This window comes from Lynx rufus, unplaced genomic scaffold (genome assembly GCF_022079265.1).
Source record: "Lynx rufus isolate CCGP_SWC_20201006 ecotype Redwood Valley unplaced genomic scaffold, mLynRuf1.p SCAF_10, whole genome shotgun sequence".
Classification (NCBI taxonomy): Eukaryota; Metazoa; Chordata; class Mammalia; order Carnivora; family Felidae; genus Lynx; species Lynx rufus.
The window spans coordinates 57,889,755-57,911,914 of NW_025814824.1; the positions used below are offsets into that span (position 1 = coordinate 57,889,755).

Genomic DNA, 22,160 nt, shown 5'->3' on the forward strand with positions numbered 1-22,160 from the left:
GAAAGAAAGATCTTTCTAAGAAATGATGCTGGATCAAGTGGGGATTCATATGCCAGATAAAGAGAGAGTTATAATCCTGACTTCATACTACACACCCTAATTAGAATGAAGGTAAGAGCTAAAACTAAATTTAAGAGCTAAAACTTTAAAACTTCTAGAAGAAAACAGAAACATTTCATGATCTTGGAATAGGTAAGGAGTTCTTAAATAGGACATAAGACAGAAAAGAAGTCCTAGCTTGGGTCAAGCATTTCTTGTGTCTGACCTTTGTGGCCATTGCTCTGTCTCTGTTGCCTAAGTACCCACTGGAACCAGCTGGGCAGTGGCTCCCCCTCCAGCCCTTGGAAGGGGGCAACTTTGGCACTGCCCTGACCCCACTCGGCACACTTGCCCTTCCACGTGCCTGCTGCTAAGGCCGGCTCTACAGTCCACAACGTCCCACCCCACACAGACTCCAAAGACGCCGCTAAGTTGGGATTTTGTCCTCCGCCCCACCCCCACCCCAAGACCACCCTCATCTCCATACAAGGAAATGGGAGTGAAACTTGGTGGTCCCCCTCAACAGGCAGTGAGTGGCTCCACTGTGCTCAGCTATCTCCACTCCTGGCCTTGAACTTTTGGTTAAGATGGAGAGGCTTTTCTCCAGATTCTAGAGGTGATATGGAATTCTTCCTACTGGGTTCATTTGGTCATTTCAAGGGGGACGTAGGCAACATGGGACAGGGCTTTGGACATAAAAGTTTGGGTCTCCGCCTAGTACCAAAAGTCCCTTTGAGTCAGGGTGGGCCACTTTTTCTAACCCTCCACCACTGTTTGAAAGCCTGACACAGGGGAGGGAGTAGAGAGGACCCTTGCCCTACTGGACATTTGAAGCCCTTGGTATTGCAAATCAGCAAATCAGTTCACTCCAGTGCCCATTTATTGAAAGGTCCTACTTAAATTTAGCTTCCTTTAATTAGGAGTTACTCTGGGGAGTCACACAGGTGACTCAGGCTGTGTCTTCATGCAAGTCCTCTACTCACACAGGGGTGGGGCCGTGACTGAGACCCTGTCTCCCCAGTGCCAGGTGTGTACTGACCACTGCCCCCAAGGTCAAGAAAGGAGGTTACAAGGACCCAAAGGCCCTGAGGGATGAGTAGGACTTGAATGGGCAGAGATGAGCCAGCACCAGCAAAAACAAGGAGGTAAGAAGTCTCCTACATGTTTGGGGAATATAAAGTTTAGTTTGACTGGAGCATGGGATGAAGTTAAGGATTTGAAGAGACAAGTCTGGAGTCAGACTTCCGGGCTGGGGGATTCGGCTTGGTTTGATAGGAATGAGGGACAGGCCCACCGGTCAGAGCAGGGCAGCGGCAGCCTCCCCGGGAGGGTCGACGCAGGGCGTTACGGGGTGCGTGCCGGAACTCCAACTCGGACTCGCACCAGAGGCCACGTCCTGGGAAGCCCAGTGTCGCTGGGGAGGGGAAGGCGGCGCACCCGGAGCCTGAAGTGTCTCTGGGGGCCAGGCCGAGGTGGGGAGAGCCCCGAACCCCTGGTGATGCGCGACAGTGAGCACTACTGTCCTCAAAGCGCCTTAGCGGTTGCCCTACCCCCGTTCCGCGTCCCGAGAGGGGCAGCTCTGGGCTGAGAGATCCGGGAGGTCCCGGGCTCCCAGGCCGCACCTGGAGAGCCCTGGACAGCCGCTGGGGTCCCTTGGCTACAAGAGTTCTCTGAAGCCGGGCGGGGAGGCTCGCGGAGTGGGGGGCCCGCGGAGCCTCCTCCTCCGGGCAGCCGGCGGGGTGGCCCCGGGCTCCTCCGCCTGCAGCTGTCGCTGCCTTATAAGGCGGGGGCCGGGCGGCGCCGGGGGAGGGGCTGCGGCCGCCGGGCCACCTCCGAGGCTCTCCAGCGGCGCGGGGAGGGCGAGAGAGCGCAGCGCAGCGCAGCGGCAGCTGGAGCCGGGGAGCGCGCCGAGCGGGCCATGGGCAAGTCAGGTGAGCCCGCGGGCCGGCCGGGCGGGCTGCGGGGACGGCTCGCGAGCCTCGGCTCGGGGATCCCCGCCTTCACCGTCCGCCGCGGCGGGCTGGTTCCCCGGGGAGCGGGACCGCCGCGGCCACGCGGGACCGGGGCTCCGGCTGCGCCGCGAGACCCCCGGCTGCGGGATGGGGCGGCGTGCGGGGCGAAGCGCCCGCGGGCTCGGCGCCGGCGGTTTCCGGGGCAGCCAGGAAGCCGGGGTGGCCTTCGGGCCACCGCGAGAGAGGGAGGGAAGGCGAGACCGAGGGAGGGTCCCCCTGTCTGCGAGCCAGAGATTGCGTCAGGGAGGGCTTCCAGGCGCTGGGGATTAGCGCTCAGCGTCCGGCCAAGGCGTGGCTTTGCTTTGTTTCTGGAGCGGAGTTAGAATCGGCAAAAGCCTCCAAACTATGACAGCATCTCTGGCTGCAAAACAGCCCGCCCCAACCAACCCTCAGGACAGCTCTGAGCATCCTTTTCTTCTGTCGTTGTCCCTCCTCCCCTGAGCGCCCCCTCGGTGCCAGGCTCTGTGCCAGGCTCTGTCTGGCTCCACTCGGGCATATACACTCGCGCTTCCCCCTTACGTCTGACCTGTGGCTGCGCATCCTCATCACTGTGGCTGTCGGGGTGAACTTTCTAAAATGCAGATCTGTCCTGTCGCTCCCTAACACTTTCCATCCCACTGTCCACAGGTGAGAGAGTACACACTCTTCCGCGGGGCTTGGAACCCCCTGAGAGTTGGTCGTCACCCGTTAACTCCCCTACACTCAGCTGTTAGGAGGCTGGCACGCTGCTCCCTCCCCGGGGTTCCTTTTCCAGTGCTCGCCGCCACCACCTTGCCTCTCCCACTTCGCCGAGCTGGCAAATCCTCCCCATCTTTCTAGGCTCAACTCGGGGCTGGGGCCCCCCCTGATTTCCCCATTCCCCCAGAGGGACGGCCCCACTCTGGGTCTTCTTTGTTGCAGCCCTCCCAGCGGTCAGCTTGGGACACTACCCCAGCCATGGACCTGTTTCCTACAGATTCCTCACTGCTGGTGGCCAGGGGCCATGTCTGTCCCAGCATAGTTCCTGCCTCACAGGAGGCTCTCAGTGAACAGCTGTCCAGCAGAGTTCAGGAGTCCTGCTTAATGGGAAGCTGGGGTTGTCATCCTCAGGTGGGTGAGGCTGGGTCCCTTCTTGAATCTCTTCTCAAGATCCAGACTCACGAGGTACCCATGCTGGGAGTAAGTGGCCCTCCCTGGCGTTGTTCCTGCCCTGCCCTGACGGGTCTGGCTTTCAGCCCTGGCTCTGCTAATCGCTTGCTGTGTGATCTTGAACAAGGCTCTTTCCTTCTCTGTGCTTCAGTTTCCCCATCTGTACAGTGAGGGTGGCCCCTATGATCTCCAGTATGGAAAGGTGACATAGGGAGTTGTCATGTAGTAAAAGAACAGGATGATAGGTGATGATGGGGCAAGAATGCAGCAGATGTGAAAAAGCATTTTGAAAATCAACTCCTTTCTCTGTACCTTAGGAGAAAATCCGCAAATTCTCTAACGTTACATTTGTATCAGTTGTTTCTGGCTTCTTCTTTAAGCCGCAGACCCACTGCTGTGGAGGGCATGGCCTCTGTCCTCAGGAGTATTCATTTGGATCATGAAATGAATCACAAAGCTAATTGAGGAGGAGGGTGGATAGGCTCCAGTGATAGGTGGGAAGTGATTCAAGCCGCAGGGCAGGTGCCGGTGGAGAGCGGTAGGAGCTCAAGGGAGGGGGAAATCTGTGCGGAGGGGACCTTTGCAGCCTCCTGGAGAGTCTTGGGGATTTGGACTTTACCCATGGGCCCTAGGGTGCCATTGAAAGACATTGATCTAAACACGGCAAGACCAGAGTTGTGCCAGGGTGGACCAGACGGGGAGGGTAGAGGTGGGGGTCAGGGGGAGTTGCTGCAGTTACTCAGGAGAGAGAGATGGAGGCATCTAGGACTGCAGAGGAGGAGGAGAAGGGTTTTTGAGATAGTAGCCAAAAGTGGACTTGGTGACCAACTTACTGTGAATGTGAAGAAGGGCCAGCCTTGTGAGTCTGGGTGCGGGATGGCGGTGACACCTTGTGGGACTAGAGATGCACAGTCAGGCCAGTTCAGAGGAGGAGGGCAGTGCAGAAGGCAGGTAAGAGCTGGTCCTACCACGTACCCAGGGACCTTCCAGAATGCTGGTCCAGGCGTATCTCCCTCAAAGCCACATGCATTTTATTTGGCTGTCCCAAAGACCATGAGCCCCCAGGTAGTGTCTGGCCCCCCTAAGGGTCTTCAAGAGAAAGTGGCTTTTCTGGGCCCCACGGGCCTTCAGCACAGGGCCAGCCTTGGGGTTCCAGGCCACCAGCCTGAGGTTACCTGCGCCTGCCGTCCGATAGCACTCACAGATACCTATCCACACAGGGGCTTTACGTGGTTCCAAAAAGACCGGGGTAAAGAGCCAGCCCCTGCCTCTTCTGGGCCTCGGTTTCCTCATCACTGCCTAGGGGCCAATCTCTTTTTAATATTTAACCTCAGATATATTCCAGAGCTGCCTGGGGTTGTGGGCATTGCCGAAAAAGTATCAAACAACCGTCACAGCTTAAATTCCAGAAGACACTCAGCCCAGCGCTTAGAGTTTCCCAGGACCTGCTCCTCGCCCTGGTCTCCCTGCTGGCCTTCAGTTTGCTGCACGTGTTATGGAGGCAGAGAAAAGCAATGACCTTGGGCTCTGTAGAAGCCTCTAGCCCCTAATAATCGTGATTACCAATTATTAAGCTCCTACTACGTGCCACACTTGAAACTAGGTATTTCATTACCAACGTCTGTAACAGCGCTACAAGGCAGTTATTATCAATTTTACAGATTTACAGAGGTTGACTCACCTTGTCCAAGTTCAACCTTGACCAGTAAGTGGACAGACTGGGATTTGAACCCAAGTTTCTGACTTCCCAGCTGTGTGCTTGCCCCTCAGACACACTGACCACTTTTCTACCTGCTCCCCAGATGCTTCTCACCCAAGATGCCAGCCCCACAGGGAACTCTACACACCCTGCAATTATTGCTAAGTATCTTAGTGTCCCTCCACCCACATCTCCCAGCACCCAGGGAAGTCAGAGCAGAGGGCCTTTGGGGACCGACTAGCCCAGGAACTTTCTACCAAGTGGAGCTGTCACACCTCTGCTAGGGGAGGCTGTGTGGGCTGGGTCACTCCCAGCTGTGTCATTGCCATCAGTTGATTTTATTGAAAAAAAAAAAAAGGTGGGGGGGAGTAGTTCAAAGAAAGGGTTTCCTGCTTTGAAGATATTTTGAAAACCACAGATGTCATCCTTCCTTCACACGGATGGGGAACCAGGGCCCAGAGAGGCAGGGACTTGCCCAGTGCCTGTGGCAGGCCCAAGGGGCCACAAGTGGGGCTGGAACGGGGACAGCCGCTTTGTAGGCAGAGCAAGCACTCTCCCGGCCCTGGCTCCTTCAGCCCTTCAAGGAGTATTGTCCTCCCTCAGAGGGGCAGCCGGGGCCCAATGCTCCGGGACATCCTTGTTCCAGTAAGCAATTGGGCAACTCTTCAGTGACCATCATTTTTGTCATTAGGGAGAGGAAGACGTATATGAAGTGGAAAGTGTGTGAGATTTGAGGGAGGGAAGGGGGGGAAGGGAGGGACATTCTTACATTTGACTTTATTGTAGACTCATTGTGTGACTTTGGGCAGTTCACATGTTCAGCCGTTCCTGTTCTACGGTTTCCTCATCTGCAATGAGAAGGCTCCCATCCTAGTGCCTTCTCTGTGCTAGTGTGGGACTTTCATTTATTTGTTTGTGTACTCGTTCATTCAGCAAATGTCTAAGCCCAGAGGTACTGAAAGAAGTCATCAAAGACCAATTTAAATACCAGCAGCCCCGCTTTCTCTAGAATCTGGGAGGGGCGGGACCCCTGGCTGGCAGTGTCGAAGGAGCCAGCACACTCTTGATCTGTGAGTCATGAGTTCAAGACCCCTGTTGGGTATAGAGATAACTAATAAAAAAAAATAAATAAACTTAAAAAAATTTGTTTTAATCTAGGAAGGGCTTTGACAGGGCAGTTTCTCCGAAGGCCAGAGGCCAAAGGATCTCTGCCCAATAGTGATGATGATAATTATAGTTGACATTTAGTAACTGTTCATTATGTCCCAGAACTGTTCTAACGCATTTACATAGACCAATTCATTGAATTTTCACAACAACCCTGTGAGGTAGAAACTGTGATCCCCATTTTATATATGGGAGAAATGTGGCACAGAGTGATTAAGCAACTTGTCCTAGAATCTACAGTGAGTAAAAGCTGGGATTTGCCTCTTGAATTTCCTGGAAGCCAGACTGAAAGAGCAAGAGCTACCCATCTGGAACTCATTCTTTTTTTTGTTTTGTTTTTTGGTGTTTTTTTTTTTTTGATCAACTTATAATTTTTCTTCCTGATAAACTAGTACAACCAGCTTTGCCCCAAACGCGGGACTGGGTCGCTTTCCAGCCTCTTGCCAAGGGGACAGAAGGGGCTCGTTCACAATTCTTGCCCTGACCCCTGATGGGCCTCTTTGGTGGGGATTCTGGAGAGGGCAGAGAAATGAGTCAGGCCCTGGGAGGCCTCAGAGGACATTCAACGCTGAGGGAGGAGCCTGTCCCAGCCCAAGGGCAGGGAGAGGGGGAGGGGCACGACCTGAGTCTATCTGGCAGTTAGAAGCTTGGGCCCCAAGTTCAGACCTTCAAGAGCCCCCATCCCAGTTCAGTGCCCTCTACCCTAGCAGAGACAGCCCAGTCCTGCCACCCTCTTTCAGCCCCAGAGAGCCATGCCCAGGCAGCTCCTTCCACCTTCCAGAAGCTCTGAATTCAAGCCTCACACCTGCCCCCTGGAGCTTATACTCCTGAAGCCCCTGATTTTCATCTGGGGCCCCTCAGGCAGGTCGTTCGTAAACGGCTTGGCATGGAGGAGGCTCTTGAGAAAGTTCTTTTCTCCTCATACTTCCTCCTCCTCAGGATGTAAAGACTCAGCCTCCCTGGACCTGATCCTCCTCCTGGATCTGGAAACCCTGCTGTCTCTTCTATGCGCTGTCCTCTGTGTCGTGGCCCTCGGGCGTGGTGTGGGGTTAAGGAGTAACCCCTTCGTGGGCCTTCGTGGGCCTACTACCCCTGGACCAGTTGTGAGAACGTGGGCAGGTTACTTCCCTTGTGGAAGTAGCCTCAGTTTCCTCATCAAAACAAACAAGCAAACACACAAATAAAACCAGGGGCTCCCACAAAAGGTGGTGATAAGGGTGATAAGTAAATAAGATCGTGCACCAGCCTGGCACCTAGAAATAGTTGGTCAGCAAGCAGAAGAAAGGATACCTTCTTCATTCTGGGCTGGCACCCTGAGCCTGTATGACCTCTCTGAGCCTCGGTTTACCCTCCTACAAAATAAGGACATAATCACTGCCCTCCCCCATTGTGGGGTGGCTGTGAGGGCTCTCCCTGCCTGATGTGGGGATGGGGAGATTTTCTTTGACTTTTAATCTTTATATGCAGATGTGTTCTTGGGTTTTCCTACAGAGCGAGGTGTGCCTTTTGCTGGGTGTGGTCACAAGTGGTATCTTGCCTCCCGGAGGCCCTGCTCTGTAGAGCCACCTGGGCGGGGACTGGCCTCCGAGGTGGGAGGGACTCTGGGGCCAGTGGGAGATGTGGCCTTGGGGCCCCCATGCCTTCCAGCCAGGGGTGGGGAGAGAAGGTTCCCCTACCAAAAAGTCTTCCTGACCCCTTTCTAGAAACTCTGGCCCAGGAAACTGGCCCTGCTGGAGACAGTGACTAGCTTTGGCTTCTGGGCACCAAGCTTAGATTGGGCACAGGAACTTTCACTTTTGTTTCTTTTTACTTCCCACATTCTGGGAGTGCAGTGACCTAGTTTCTAGCAGCCTTATATGTCCCTCTCTGCCAAAAAGACTGCAGGACCTCCAGCACTACTGGGTCCCCTGCAACCTGAGCCCGGCACTCAGGGCTGCTTGTAAACAAACGAGCTTCATCTAAGCTACCCACTCCTCCCCTGTCTCCCCTTCCTCCCCATAGCCCCGGATACACCAGATTCCCGGTGGCCCTGGCTTTCTCTGTGCCTCTCCACCTCCTCACTACCTCCTCCCGGAAGCCTTCTCCATTCATTGATGGTCTGCATTGCCCATGCCACTCAATCCCGTGCATCTCCTGTGGTGTCCCACTGTGGCCTCCCCAGGACATAGGAGCTGGAACGGACATTAGTGTGGGCCTCGCCAAGCCTGCCCCTCAGATAGGGATCCTCTGCCACCTTGACCGCGTGCACCCACACCTGCCCCTGCACGTACACATACGCTTATCTTGATCACTCCCTCTCCTCAGAGAAGCTCAGAACTCCTTGGCGGTCTGAGGTGGGTCATTCAGTTGTCTCCTCTCACCCCACCCTGATGGGACCTTATGAGATCTCAGGATTTGAAGGGACTCGAAAGTCATCTGACTGGCCTCCAGTGCCTGAATCCTTTTGAGAGAAATCACTTTGCTTGTATTCCCCCAGTGCCGGAGAGCTCATTACCTTGTGAGGTTGTCAGTTTTTAGAAAGCTTTGATTGACAGAAAGATCTTTCTTAGGCTGAGCTGAGCTCTATCATCCTGCCTTTTCTACCCATTGACCCCGACTTTGCCCTGTGGATCCCAGAATTCATCAGAGGCCTCCACTGTGTCTTCCAAAGTCTGATCTGCAGGATGAACATACCCAGCATTGTACCCATTCTTTATAAGACCCCCATTTCCGGCCCCTTCTCCACCTTGTCACCACTTCTGGACACACTACAGATGGTCGCCACCTGCAGACAAGGCCGGGGCCAGGCTGGGTGAAGCACACCAGCTGGGCACCGGCTCGTGCAGGACAAGCAGTGCGCTGCCCGGGAGCTGGTGGGTTACTGGCCGCCGAGTCGCCCTGCTGACTCCTTTGCACGTCACCAACAGGAACCCCTTCTGGTCCCCTTGAGTTGCTATGGCTTCCACCCGAGAGATTCTTTAAGAACCTCTGTGACTCCGTTATCCCAAATACCACATTAACATGCTAAACCCCAAATCTTTTTTATTATTGTGGTAAAAAAAAAAAAAAAAACCACACATGACATAACATTTACCATGTTAACCATTTTGGAGTATACTGTTCAGTAGTGTTAAGTATACTCACGTTGTCGTACAACAGATCTCCAAACAGTACCTTCCTTCCCTTTTCTTCCTCCCTCCCATAAACCTGAAATCTTTACCTTTCAAACCAAAGAGGGGTTGGCCCCTTTCTTGGCCACAAAGACCTGAAGAGTTCAGATCGCAGCTCCGCCTCTGCCTTGTGCCCAGCTACCATCACCCCTTTGTTCAGTGTCCCCTGTGTCTGCCCCCGTGTTTGCCTCCCAAATCCTGCCATTCAGCCCCGCCTCCCCCTGCCGGCGCCTTGCTGTGACCAGACCTCACGGAAAGGCAGTGCTGGGCCCCCAGGGTCCTAGCTCTTCGGGTCATTGGAACCCCCTCGGGCAGCTAGCCACCACTGGCATTGCCTCACCTCTCAGGGCCGCATTTACCCTAGAGCTCCCTGAGGGCAAGCCTTCCTTCTGCTTCTCCTCAGAGACCCAGTGGGATTTGATCTGAAGCCCCAGGGGACATGGGGAATCTGGCTGAGGGAGGGGAGGAAGACTCCCTGTTGGGTCATCTCAGCCTCTGGGGCGAAGAAAAGAGCAGAGGAGAGGAGAGGACAGGCAGCCTGGTGAATGAGCTGGGGGCAGGGATGGGAGTGGCGCTTCTTTCAGTCCTCCACTTTATTCCTTTGCTGCCCACAGCCAAGCCTCAGGGAAGGGTCCCGCCAGATGGGACTAGCTCAGTGTCACCCCGCCCTCCCCGCCATGGCTCTTACTCGTAACCCACCCAACTCACCCCATTTCACAGAGGGGCACTCCCAGATGCCTAAGGCTGGTGCTCAGTGACCTCGCAGTCAGCCTGACTGGCTCCTGTACAGGCATCCTTGGGGCCTCAATCCAAGGGGCCACCTTCCCCATCCCCCGGCCCACGTTAGGTTGCTTTTCTCCAAGTTCCCCTTGCCCTCTGCTCACCTTCACCTTAGCCCCCTCATACTCTTTGCTAGTGTCTGTGTACAAAGCTGTCTCCCTTCTGTTTGCGAGCTCACTGAGGGCAGGACATTTGTCTCTGGACCTCTCACACATAATCCAGGACCTGGAGTAGAGAAGGCGCTCAGAGAGCAGACAGACAGATGCGTGGATGATGGGTGGATGGCTGGCTGCTGCTGCTGCTGAATAGATTATGAATCAGAAGATGGATGGACGAGTGGCGGGGAGACGGATGGAAGGTGTGGGATGGATGGGGTTCCATCTCAGATCCAAACTGCTGTGACTTCTGTCTACTGTTGACTCTGCCTTCACCCACTTCTTCTCTCCCCGACTCCAGCCTCCTTCACCTCGTCCTTTCTGAGGTCATGACCCAGTTGGGCCCAGGCTCTACCTCTCCCTTCAGTGCACCCCTGGGTCCAGCTGACCCCACCCTGCTCCCCAACACCACCACATTCTTTTCCACTCTGTCCCTCACCCCACCTCCCCGGTGCTGTCCCCCCTGCTCCCCTTCTTCACCTGTCCCTGTCACCCTCACCACAGCCAGGCCTGTTCTTCCCGGTCCCCACCACATCCTGTGGGTCCAGTCTGAGATATCCAGTCTCCGCACATTTTTTTCCCAGGGGTTCTGGTTTCGTTGCTCACTGTCCCGCCCACACCCCCCTGCGTCTTCTGTGCACCTGCGGCCCATCCTCCACCCAGCGGCCAGCAGAATCTCTCAGAAACACAGATCTCAGGAGCCCAGCCCCCTGCGCCCATTCAGTCGCTTCCCATTGCCCCGATAAAGACCCAAATCCCTAATGTGGTCCATAAGGCCCTAGGTGACCCGTGAGGTGCAGACGCGCAGAGATGTGGAAGGTGACATCAGGTGTATGAAGCAGGGCATCGTGGTTGCTCGGTTGGCCCCGGTGCCGAAGGGCAGCAGCGGCCGGTCCCTGTAGCCTGAGGGCTGAGCTGGGCGTCACTCTGAAGCCTGCCATCCTGCTTTTGGTGGGTCTTTTCTCTGCACTGAGACATTCTCCATTTTGAAATTATTGCAGCTTCCAAGCAGTTTAATAATGAGGTCCTGAAGGCCCACAACGAGTACCGGCAGCAGCACGGCGTCCCCCCACTGAAGCTCTGCAAGAAGCTCAACCGGGAGGCCCAGCAGTGAGTGTCCCCAGAGCCCCGGGTGACTCTGACCTTTCGTGGCGCTGTGGCTGCAGTCGTGCCGGGGCCCTGGGGTAGCTGGACGGACATAGGACTGGGGGGCAGAGGCAGCCAGGCTTGAATAATCCTTGAGCCACTTAACCTAGGCAGGTCCTTTTCCTCCGAGCCTCAGTTTGCTTCTCTGTGAAATGAGACTGTTGGGGGCTCAGAAGAGATGCTGGCACGATGCTCCTGATTTGCGCAACTAGCCTGGGGCAGGGAAGGAAGCTCAGCCACACCAGTTTAGGGCTCATACTCTGGGGTTCCCCGGGCTGCACCCGCTCTGAGGAAGTACATGGACTCTGGCAGGTATTCGGAGGCCCTGGCCAGCACGAGGATCCTCAAGCACAGCCCGGAGTCCAGTCGCGGCCAGTGCGGAGAGAACCTGGCATGGGCCTCCTACGATCAGACAGGTAGGTCACTTTCTCAGCTGCCCCCCGCCAGCCCCCACCCCCCCCCCACCTGAGCTGGGCCTGGGACATCCAGTATTCTGGCCCCTCCTGGCCCCAGCACCCTCCTCCGTGTGGCCTTGGTGCCACCGGCCCAGAGAGAGGCGCCCCAGAACCCTCCGCCTCTGTTCCGAGGAGCCGGTCACCACAAACTCTCCGATGGCCGGCTCAGGGCCAGGCCTGTGCTGGGTGCCAGGGACACAGAGATGAGTCAGACTGCCCAGCCCTCCCCTTCAGAAGAGCTCCCAGCTGAGGAATGGGGGCGGGGGAGACAAATCCATTTCTGTGCCCTTTTTGTACAGGGTTTCAGCATGACCCTGGGGGCGCCTCAGTATCCCCAGCTACAGAAGAATTGTACTTTCTTCACATTTTTCTTTCTTTTAAGTGTTGGTGTATTAACTTTTATCACCAGAAAAATGCAATTGAGCTTTTTCCATGTTAGAAAAAAAAAAAAAAATGAGAAAGACAATTCCTCCATCCAAGGTCACAGCCTGGAATGATGATCCCCCCACACTGACCAAACATTCTTGAGCTTCCTGGCTCAGACAGGGCTGTCCGGCTTTTTAGGAAAATGCTGGAGAGAGCTACTGTGCCCTCTGGGGCCTGACATTCCTGGGAGTTCCCTGGGGGGGGGAGAGGCCCTGTGGGCCTCCCGGTTTCCCCAGAGCAGCGGGCCTCCGGGAGAGGTGTGCGCATGCTCCCCAGGAAGGTGGGCGCCTTTGGCCTCCTTTCCAGGCTCAGGCCGCTGGCTTTGGTGGGCCTGGGAGAGAAGTCTCACCGAAGGGGTGGGAACAGATGTGATTGGTTCCAGCCTTGCGCTGGCTCCCCGTGGAGCCTTGAGTGAGTCACTACCCTCTCTGGCCCCAGCTTCCCCATCTCTGTTTCGTTAGGCTGTCTTTATCCCCGCCCTGGATCTTCTGCAGCTTTAAAAAAATCCCAACACCCGGTTCCTCCGGAGACACTGATACAGGCTGTGGCAGGCCCCAGGCCTCAACAACGTTTCAGTGCTCCCCGGGTGAGGCCAGTGTGTAGCCTCTGTTGTGTAAGGTCTTGCTACTCAAAGTGTGGTCCACCGGCCAAGAAATGCAGACTCAGAGCCTTTACCCTCGACCTCCTGAAGTCAGAACTTTAACAAGCGCCCCAGGTGATTCACGCACAAATCACAGTTCAGGGTGGGACTAACTGCTGTGGGATCTGAGGCTCCCGGCTGTGGTCCGGACACCAACAGCTCCCAGAGAGATGCTGGGGGTTTTCTCCTACCAGCACCTGCCCGGCGGGGGCCAGCCGATGCTCTAGGTGAGGACCCTTCTGCCTGCAGTGGAGACCCCAGCCCACCAGCCCAACTGCCTTTCTTCCTGTGGATATTTCAGGAGACAGACTTTGGGTGGGATGAGGGCAGAGTCTCCCGAAAACTCAGAGCATCATTAGAAGCCCTTGGAGTACGTTGCAGTCAGCCCTTGTACGGAGGCCAAGAGAGAGGAAGGCCTTGCCTAGGATTACATAGCAAGTGGTGGTAGGGCAGGGACACAGAGGCAGTCCTCCAACCCCAGGCCAGGGCTCTTCCCAATCTCCAACAAAGCTCTCTCTTCAGCCTAGATACACTCCTGGGCAGGAGTCCCTATCTCGGCTCACTGGTGCTTTATCAGACATCTACCTGTGGGGTGGGTGGTTTGGGGTTAACGGGAGAAGATGGAAGGAGTAGTGAGTGAGTTGATTTTCCTGCTGAGGTGTTGGGTTTTTTTTTTTTTTAAGTTTATTTATCTTGAGAGAGAGAGAGAGAGAGAGAGAGAGAGAGCGCTCTGGAGGGGCAGAGAGAGCCACCCAGGTGCCCCAATTCCGCTGCTGAGTTTTAAGCAGTGTCTTTTCCCTGCAGGAAAGGAGGTGGCTGATAGATGGTACAGTGAAATCAAGAACTACAACTTCCAGCAGCCCGGCTTCACTTCTGGGACTGGTGAGTGATGGGATCACACCAGTGGCCTGGTCCTGGGCAGGGTTGCACTTTGGAAAGGAACTAACGCTCTGAAAAGCGGCCATTTCCCTCCTATTTTACCTCTTCCGTATTTCTCCTGTATGACTTTGCCCAAAGGGCAAAACTCTCTTTCGCCATCACTTCTCCCAACACGCACACATCCCCCTCTATCTGAGAACACCCGAGCCACGGATTCCCTCCCCACCAGCTCCAAGTTCTCCGGATGACTAGAGTGCGTGTGTCACAGGAGGCTGTGGATTTTAACCGCTGCTCAGTGCTTGCTCCCGGGAGTGGCGCTATGGCCCATCATCCTACTGCCAGTCTTGCTCCCCTCCGATCCAGCCTGGGCCCACAGCCAGAATATTCGAAAGCCCTCTCTCTCTTCAGGAAAAGGGCCAAACTGCTCACTCTCTCCTCCTGGTCTTTACTCCCTCCCCACTCACCCCCTCCCCCAACACCCTTCCCAAGTGCTTCCCACACCTACAGCCTCCCAGGCTCCCCCTTCATCTTCTCTCTCCAGTTTGGGGTTCAGGTGAGCAGAGAGCCTAGATCTGCTCTAGGCTCCAGCACTGTCAGTTGTGTGAACTTGGGTTGACTCCCTGTGCTTCCCCCGTCCCGGAGGGTGAGGGGCCAGGTGGTGGCCTTTAGGGGACATTCTGAGAGCTGGTGTTTAGATGCGGGGAAGGGCCAGCTGTGGGACCGGCATCGGCTTTTCTGCGAGGCCTCCAGAGTGAGCGGTAAACATTCAGCTTACTACAGCCCCACCAGCTGCTCTGGGCTCTGGGCTCCCTCCTGCCTCAGCAGGCTTCCCTCACCTGACACCCTCTTTCCTCAGAACCGACTCAGATCGACTTGCGGCCCAGGATGCGTCAGAGGGGCTGTGAGTTTCTCTGACCGAAAGGCACCAGGGAAACTGAAAAGGGGGTTCTCTGCCCACCCCCTTCCCTCTCCCCTCCCCCATCCCACCCATGGGTGGGGCCACTATGGCCTCTCACCCCCTGGAGCATTCTTCCGAAGCAGGAAGTGACACGCTGTCGGAGCCAGTCACTGTTTCCTGTGGTTTGCTGCTCACCCTTTTGGGCAGGGGTTCTTTCGACAGCGTAGGCAGGACTGTGGGGCAGAGGTGGAAGCATCTGCTGAGGCATTTCTCCTCTCGGCTCCCCGGGCTGGGGACAAGGAGGCCGCTGTCAGGGCCCTAAGTAAGAAATGACTGTTGGATGGCAGTTCAGTTGAAGGGGTGAGGAAGGGAACAGGAACAGCTTCCTACCAGTGTTTAAGGATGTATGTGCAGACCTGTCTTCTTTTCGTAAAGTTCGGCGTCCAGAAGACATTTTATTTCAGAGCGTCTGGATTTGCTTACCCCGTGAGCAAGACTCGCGAGCAATCAGACATGTGTCAGAGCGAGTTATTAGCGTTGCTCATGTGCGTGGCACTTGACAATTATAAAGTGCCTCCACAGCCACAGCCACGTGAGCCTCACAACACCATTCGTAGGCGGGGCTTTATTCTACCCATTTTGCAGAGGACGAAACTGAGGCCATAAAGAGGAAGAGTCTTCTTTTATATCTCCTATCCTCAGTCTGATGCTGTTTCCATGGCCCCTGCTTCCAAGGTGGGAATCTCACAAGGGTCAGAGCTGGGAATGGGACTCAACTTTCCTTGATCACTGACCGCCTGTCCAACCTATTGGCCCGCATCTCCCAGCCCAAAAGAGGAAAACCTCAGAGCAACTAGCCCCTATGCTGTCTCAGGTGCCGGTAGGCAATGCCTGGGGGAGACAGCCTGATCCTAAGACAGAAGCACAGCTTTGGACGGTGTTATAGTCAGAGCCTGCAAGACCCTTCAAGATCCTCGGGCCCATTCCCCGTGCCTCAGCCTCCCCAGAGCTGCTGTTTACAGGGATTTCCTGGCCTGAGTCCATGATGTAGGGGAAGGGCCTTTGAAATATCCTGTAATCTATCCCCACCCACCTTGGGTCAGCATCTTGTGACAAAGGACACAGTTCTGTGCTATGTGTTGTGTGGAAAGAAATGGTTTCTTGCAATTCCTTTGTTATTTTCTGTTTTAATGAGTCGGTTGGTTTGTTTATTCTGAGTAAATAATACTTTTACATGACATGAAACTTGCAAACTGTATAAGGTAAAAAAGTCTTCCTTCCATCCCTGGTCTCCAGAACTTTCCCTTCCAACCAGTGATACCAGTTTCTTGGGTATCATTCGAGAGTTGTTCTGATTTTATACCAGCGTTTGTGTAAATATGTTCTCTTTTTCCCTTTTTTTATGTGTCAGATATATGATCTGTTTTGTACTTTCTTTCTTCATGCAGCAGATTGCCAGAGATTGTTCCCCATTAATACAAAAAGAGCTTTTTCATTCTTTCTTACTGTTTTACGTTATTCCTTTGCAAGAATATACTGTAACGTATTTAATATGCTTTCCAAATGTGTATTCTAGCAAGCTTGGGTCCATAGCAGAAAAGAGGATGTGATCCCTTTTGTGGGGGGTGGGGAAGAAACTGTAATTGATTTACTTAGAAACCACTGTGTATCTGATGGTTGCTAAGGAAGTCATGTTCTTTAACTCATCTCTGAATACCCATACTTAATTATCTCCGTAACCAGAGACCTCCCCAGCCAGAGGAAAAATTACTTAGTCTCATCTGTTTGGAAAAGGCTTCCACAGGCATGCAAACTGCTGATGTGCACCTTGTGTCTGTAATCACTTCCTTGGCAACCGGTGGATAAATGGCAGTTCGTCCTTGTCTGGGCAGCAGAGAGAGTGAATGGTCAGTAGCCAAAGCATGTGGTTCTCTTGAGAGAAAAGGCTGGTGTGAAAAAGGGCTTGAGCCTTAATAAAAAGGCAGCTTTTAGAAGGAGTGACATCTGGCAAAGTTGCCGAAAGCCTGGAGCTGTGACTCAAAAGTGTAAGGACCAAGGGTGAATTGGCAAGAAGTGTTTCTCCTCTATTTTGAGGTGAAAATCAGAGTTTATTGGGCATTGGTTAATACAAGTCTAAAGATATGTGATAAAGATGCATAATTGAGCCTCGGGTTTCCTTTCCTTTAGTTCTTGCTTTGATTTTTATCACGGCAACTCTACTCATCAGTGTTTATGTTTGGTTATTTTCACAATTTAGTAATCTCAAATCTTTTTATGGATGTAGACAAAGCAAAAAAGTATACCTAAATTTAATAGTTATAAAAATGGAGTTCAACCGTAGGGCAAAACACACAATTTAATCAATGAACATTTTTTCAGTCCTTACCATACATGAGACACAATGGAAGATATCAACTGTCGGGTTGGAAGAGTGTGAATATCTACCGCTCTTTCCCTTTTCTTTCTTTCTTTCTTTCTTTCTTTCTTTCTTTCTCTCTCTCTCTCTCTCTTTCTTTCTCCTTCCTTCCTTCCTTCCATTTTGTGGTAAAATATATTTGCCATAAAATTAACCATTTTTAAGAATGCAGTTCAGTGAGATTAAGTACGTTCACATATTGTGCAACCATTGCCAAGAACTTTTCAGTCATCACAAATTGAAACTCTGAACCCATTAAATAATAACTCCCATCCTTCCCTCCCATTTCCCCACCCTTAAGCTCTGGCAACCACTCTTCTACTTTTGTGTCTATGAGTTTGACTATTCTAGGTACCTAATATAACATTAATATTTGCCCTTTTGTGTCTGGCTTATTTCACTTAGCGTGATGTCCTCGAGGTTCATCCTCAAGGTAGGATGTACCAGAATTTCATTCCTTTTTGAGGCTGAATAGTATTTTATTATATGTATATATACAACATTTTGTTTAACCATTTATCCTTTGGTGGATATTGGGTTTTTCCCCCTCTTTTGGCTATTGTAAATAATGCTGCTGTGAACATTGGTGTACAAATATCTGAGTCTCTGCTTTCAGTTCTTATGGGTTTATACCTGGAAGTGGAATTGATGAATCATATAATAATTCTATAGTTAATTTTTTGGGGAGTCACCATACTGTCTTCCACAGTGGCTGCACCATTTTACATGCCCATCAACAATGCATAAGGGTTCCAATCTCTACACATCCTCAACAATATTTGTTATTTTCCTCTTCTTTAAGAAAAAAAAATAATATCCATCCTAATGGACATAAAGTGGTTCCCCTCTTTCTTTCTTAGCTGCCTTGTGGGAAACTTAGCTCCTCTGATCACAATTTTCCTCCTTCCCTCTGTCTCTTCTATTCTTCATCAGTTATTTATTGAGCATCTACCTGTGCCAAGCTCCGTGCCAAACACTGGGTATGTTGTGGTCAATACGAAAGGTGAGGTACCCACCCTCAAAGAGGAAACATAGTCTCTTCGGTGTTGTTTTAGCAAATGAATGCCGTTCTGTGATATGGAAGTAAATATTGACTTGTCAAAGGATCTCTGTGAGTCCTCAACAGTGAAGGTGGGAGGGATAAACTCCCAACCTCTACTCCTAGGAGACAGAAGTATTAATGGTCATTGAGCAAAGAAGCCACTATAGCAACTCTTTGACCCCAAAGCAGAAGGGGAGTTGGAAGCTGAGCTATATTAAAAGCTCGAAAGAAGCAGTGGGTGAGGGGCAGGGAGCCTGAGATGCTGAGCAGCTTAGCAAACCATAGAAGTGTCTGGAGGGTCAACAGTAGCCTGAGAAGGAACTGGGCTGTTTGGCTCAGAGCAAAGGAAATTGAAGGAGGCTCTAACCTGTCAAGGTCTCAAAGAGCTCAAAATAGAAAGCCTGCACTTCAGTGAGGGCAGAACCCAAGTCTAAGATGGTTCTTCCATATGCCTTTTGATTCATTCACTCATTTCATTCATTCATTCATTCATTCATTCATTCAACAAAGGTTTAGTTTGTACTTTTCATGTGCCAGGCTGTGCCAGGGTACTGAATTTACTGAAACAATTTCATTCTTGCCCCTGTGAGTCTCCTAGCCTAGTCAAAGAGCCAAGCAGATTAGCAAGAAACCAAAACACATAACATTGCAAATGGTAAGAATGCTGAAGGGGAAAAACAAGGTATGATAAGATGATCTCGGGAGGGAGGTGTTCAGGAAATGAGTCACTGTGAAAGGCTTCCCTGCACAAGTGATATTCAGGCTGAGGCCTAAGGGACAAGATGATGTTGGTCATCATCAGAGCAGTCCACACAACGGCCAGTGTGTGTAAGGGCTCCATGGTGGGAAATAACCTGATGTGCTCAAGGAATGGAAAGGAGGCCATCAGGCCAAAGCCTTCACTTTCCTCACTTTTATTCTAGGTGCAGTTGGAAGCGGTTGAAGGATTTTTAAGCAGGGAAGTAAACATATGTCTAAAAACGGTTACTCCGACTACTTTGGTAGAAAGTGAATTAGAGGAGGCAAAGGCAGATGCTAGGGAACCAATCAAGGGCTATCCCAGTGGTCCAAGTGAGAAAGTTTGTGGTTGAGACCAAAGTTTGGGGAGTAGATGGACTTAAGATATATTTTGGAGTTCAAATCTTCAAGATTGAATGATGCATTGTTGAGGGAGAAATGTGGGAGAAGGAGGGATACAGACCAACCCCTAGGGTTGTGTGCACAAGGGGACCATTAATGGAAATGGAAGGGAGGAAGAGGAGCACCTCTGGCGGTGGGGGAATGGGAAGGGCGGGGAACCAAAATCAAGGATGAGGTTTGGATAGGTTTGCCTATGAGTCATCCAAGTGGAAATGTCAAGTAAGTAGTTGTATCTGGAATACAGAGATTTGGGCTGGAGAAATACATTTGGGAGCCAGGGAAAGATGAAATTACCTAAAGAGTACAGCAAGAAAAAAAACAGAGAGCCCAGGACTGAGCCTTGGGAAGCGCAAGCCCCTCCAACATTTACAAGTGAGATGGAAGAGGAGGAAGAAGAGGCGGTGAGATGGGGATGCCCGGAGAGGGCAGCGTCGTGGAAACTAAAAGAGGGGAGTGCTTCGAAAAGGGGAGGAGTCGACCCTATTAAATGTTCCTAAGATGTCAAGTGAGATAGAGACAAAAAGGGGTCTTTGGGGAAGAACATGGAGACAGATCATCAGTGACCCTGAAGACTACAGTCTGCGGGGAGGGGTGGAGTCAGGTGCTGGTAGGGTGTCATCCTAACTGTTGGAGTCACTCAGCTTTGTCGTGATCTCTGGGAGACCATGAAACCTTTGGGCATCGAGAATTGGTGGGGTGAGGAGGATCTGTGTGGCTGATTGAGAGGACGTGACGCCTCAGAAAATCAGGTAGGCGGAGCGTTCTATGTCTCCTTCCTCTGATTGGTGTGCGTGAAGATGAAGCCTCCCATGCCTTACAAGACAGTGCAGGGCTCAAGAATCCTTTGAAACATCCTTCTCCAGATTCTGCTAACTGACCTGTTTCCCTCTCCCCCTGCCTGTGCCCCTATAGGACACTTCACGGCCATGGTGTGGAAGAATACGAAGAAGATGGGAGTAGGGAAGGCATCTGCAAGCGACGGGTCTTCCTTCGTGGTGGCCCGATACTTCCCGGCAGGGAATGTCGTCAACCAGGGCTTCTTTGAAGAAAATGTCCTGCCTCCAAAGAAGTAATTCATTAAACGTAATGGGAAGGTGGCAGACTGAGCGTGGATACGAAGTTCCTAGAACAACAAAAACTCAGCGGTGTGTCTGTCCCTGTGGGTGTACGCGCTTGGTGTGTGTGTGATGCATGTGTGAGTGTCTCTTGCACCACACGCTTGGATATACGGTTATGCATGAACTTATTCTTATCAAAGGAAGGAGCAAATGAAGCCTTTATCCTAATGGTTACCTAGACCACAATAATTTGGACTTCAGGGGGAAAAAAATCAACTTTAAAACGTTTGGTTGGTTTTTTTTTTTAAGCAAACTTTTTTTTGTATATTTCTTATAATATCCATCCCTGGTCTTTTTCTATTCCAAATGTTTGCGATGCTTAGAAGTGAAGTTCATTTTGTGTGATCTTCTTGCATTGTAATCTACTTTTGGTAGATACTTAGGAATATTAAACTCGCGTGTAAATGTAACATAAAACAGCTTTAAACACATAAACATAAAGCAGCTTCCATTGGAAACATGGGGCAGGCAGCAACTCCATTTCACAGCATCGTTGGGATTTCTCCGTTGTAAGACATGATGTCATCTGCGTGCCTCCTGGAATTCTCTGATGGGAATGCCAAAGAACAAATGCAGAGAAAAGTTTTACTTCCTTGCATTTTCTACCTTTAAATAGCAAACTAGCGCCACTACCACCACCCTTGCCCCCTCCCACCTTTTTTCTTAAAATCCTCGGGCATTGAAGAGCTCAGTATGTGCCTTCTGGTTTCTAAGGCCTTGGGTCAGGCCCGAAGCTGCCCCCTCCCCCACCCCGGCCAGGTGGCCCAGGGCCTGTTCTGGGAGAAAGCCCCTCACAAGGCCTGGGCTCGCGGCCAAGCATCCAACAGATGAAGTCAGTGCGCGTGGGGGTGAGTGTGAGCTCACCAGGGCCCCCAGAGGAAGCCCTCCAGCCTCTGCCCTCCCCTCACACACAGGGCGGGAGCCTGGCCTGTTCCTGGCGGCTGTGGCTGCAGCTGTGCTGGCGGCCCCTCCAGGAATGTGTGACAGGCCCAAGCGTTCCAGGGAGATATCCCGGGTGGGGGGTTAGAATCGCCAATTGGCTTCTGTGTTTTGCCTCAAACTACACAAAGTTCCCCTGAATAACAATTTCACATGGTCCATGTGGGAAGAACCAACCCAGATGCCAGGCTGAGTGGCGTGAAACTGGCATCTCCGAGTCCTAAGATAGCAAGGGTGGGAGTTGGAAGGCTGCCGGCTTAAAGACAGATGTCGAGCAGGCCAGTCAGGAAACGTGCTTCCTGAAGGTCTGTGTTACACTGTGAACACAGCCTCATGCTGTGCCCTTCGTTTCACCCAGGGATGTTGACTAAGACAACAATAAAATCTTTTTCTTTGGTGTAATATCTTCCATGTCATTCGTGCCCGATTCTTAACTGGTGACTAAGGTAATCATAACTGTCGGTTCCTGCCTCAGGTAACTCAAGCTTCTGAATACCTCCAATCTCTCCCCTGTACTTGGTGCCTCTTGGGCAGCCATGTTTTGATCCATGTGACCCACCCTCACACAGCTGATTGGGCTGAAGTGGACACGTGATCCAAGGGCAGCCAATCCCTGGGCTGACCATGGACCAGGAATTTAGCTAAGACCTGAGGATTGAATTTGCCGGTTGCACCGAAAAAATTCAGATGCCATGGGTTTGAATGAGGGCCGTGGCAAGCCAAAACTATACGCAAGCCAAGTTGCCAGTTGAAAATACGTAGACGTGAGAAAGCCAGTTGTTAGAGGTACAAAAGAGGTGGAGTGAGCTTTCTAGCTCCAGGCGAGATCTGTGTATCTTTATTTTTTTTTTAAGTCATTTTTTTTTTAATGTTCATTTAGCTCTCAGAGAGAGAGAGAGAGAAAGAGCGTGAACGGAGGAGGGGCAGAAGGA

At 52.2% G+C, this 22,160-nt stretch overlaps 1 protein-coding gene across 3 annotated transcripts; it reads left to right on the top strand.

Moving 5' to 3' along the window:
* Positions 1-1,076: 1,076 nt before the first annotated feature.
* On the top strand, positions 1,077-21,630 carry GLIPR2 (GLI pathogenesis related 2). Of its 3 annotated transcripts, none has more exons than XM_047066265.1 (5): positions 1,077-1,184; positions 11,131-11,239; positions 11,588-11,691; positions 13,601-13,678; positions 20,084-21,630. In XM_047066265.1, exons 1-5 carry the CDS (start codon positions 1,157-1,159, stop codon positions 20,242-20,244), a joined length of 480 nt encoding a protein of 159 aa, XP_046922221.1. In that variant the 5' UTR covers positions 1,077-1,156; the 3' UTR covers positions 20,245-21,630. The 3 variants fall into 3 exon arrangements, with proteins under 3 accessions (XP_046922221.1, XP_046922238.1, XP_046922230.1); XM_047066274.1 differs by lacking the exon at positions 1,077-1,184 and adding an exon at positions 1,868-1,970; XM_047066282.1 differs by lacking the exons at positions 1,077-1,184; positions 11,588-11,691; positions 13,601-13,678 and adding an exon at positions 1,863-1,970.
* Positions 21,631-22,160: the final 530 nt, after the last annotated feature.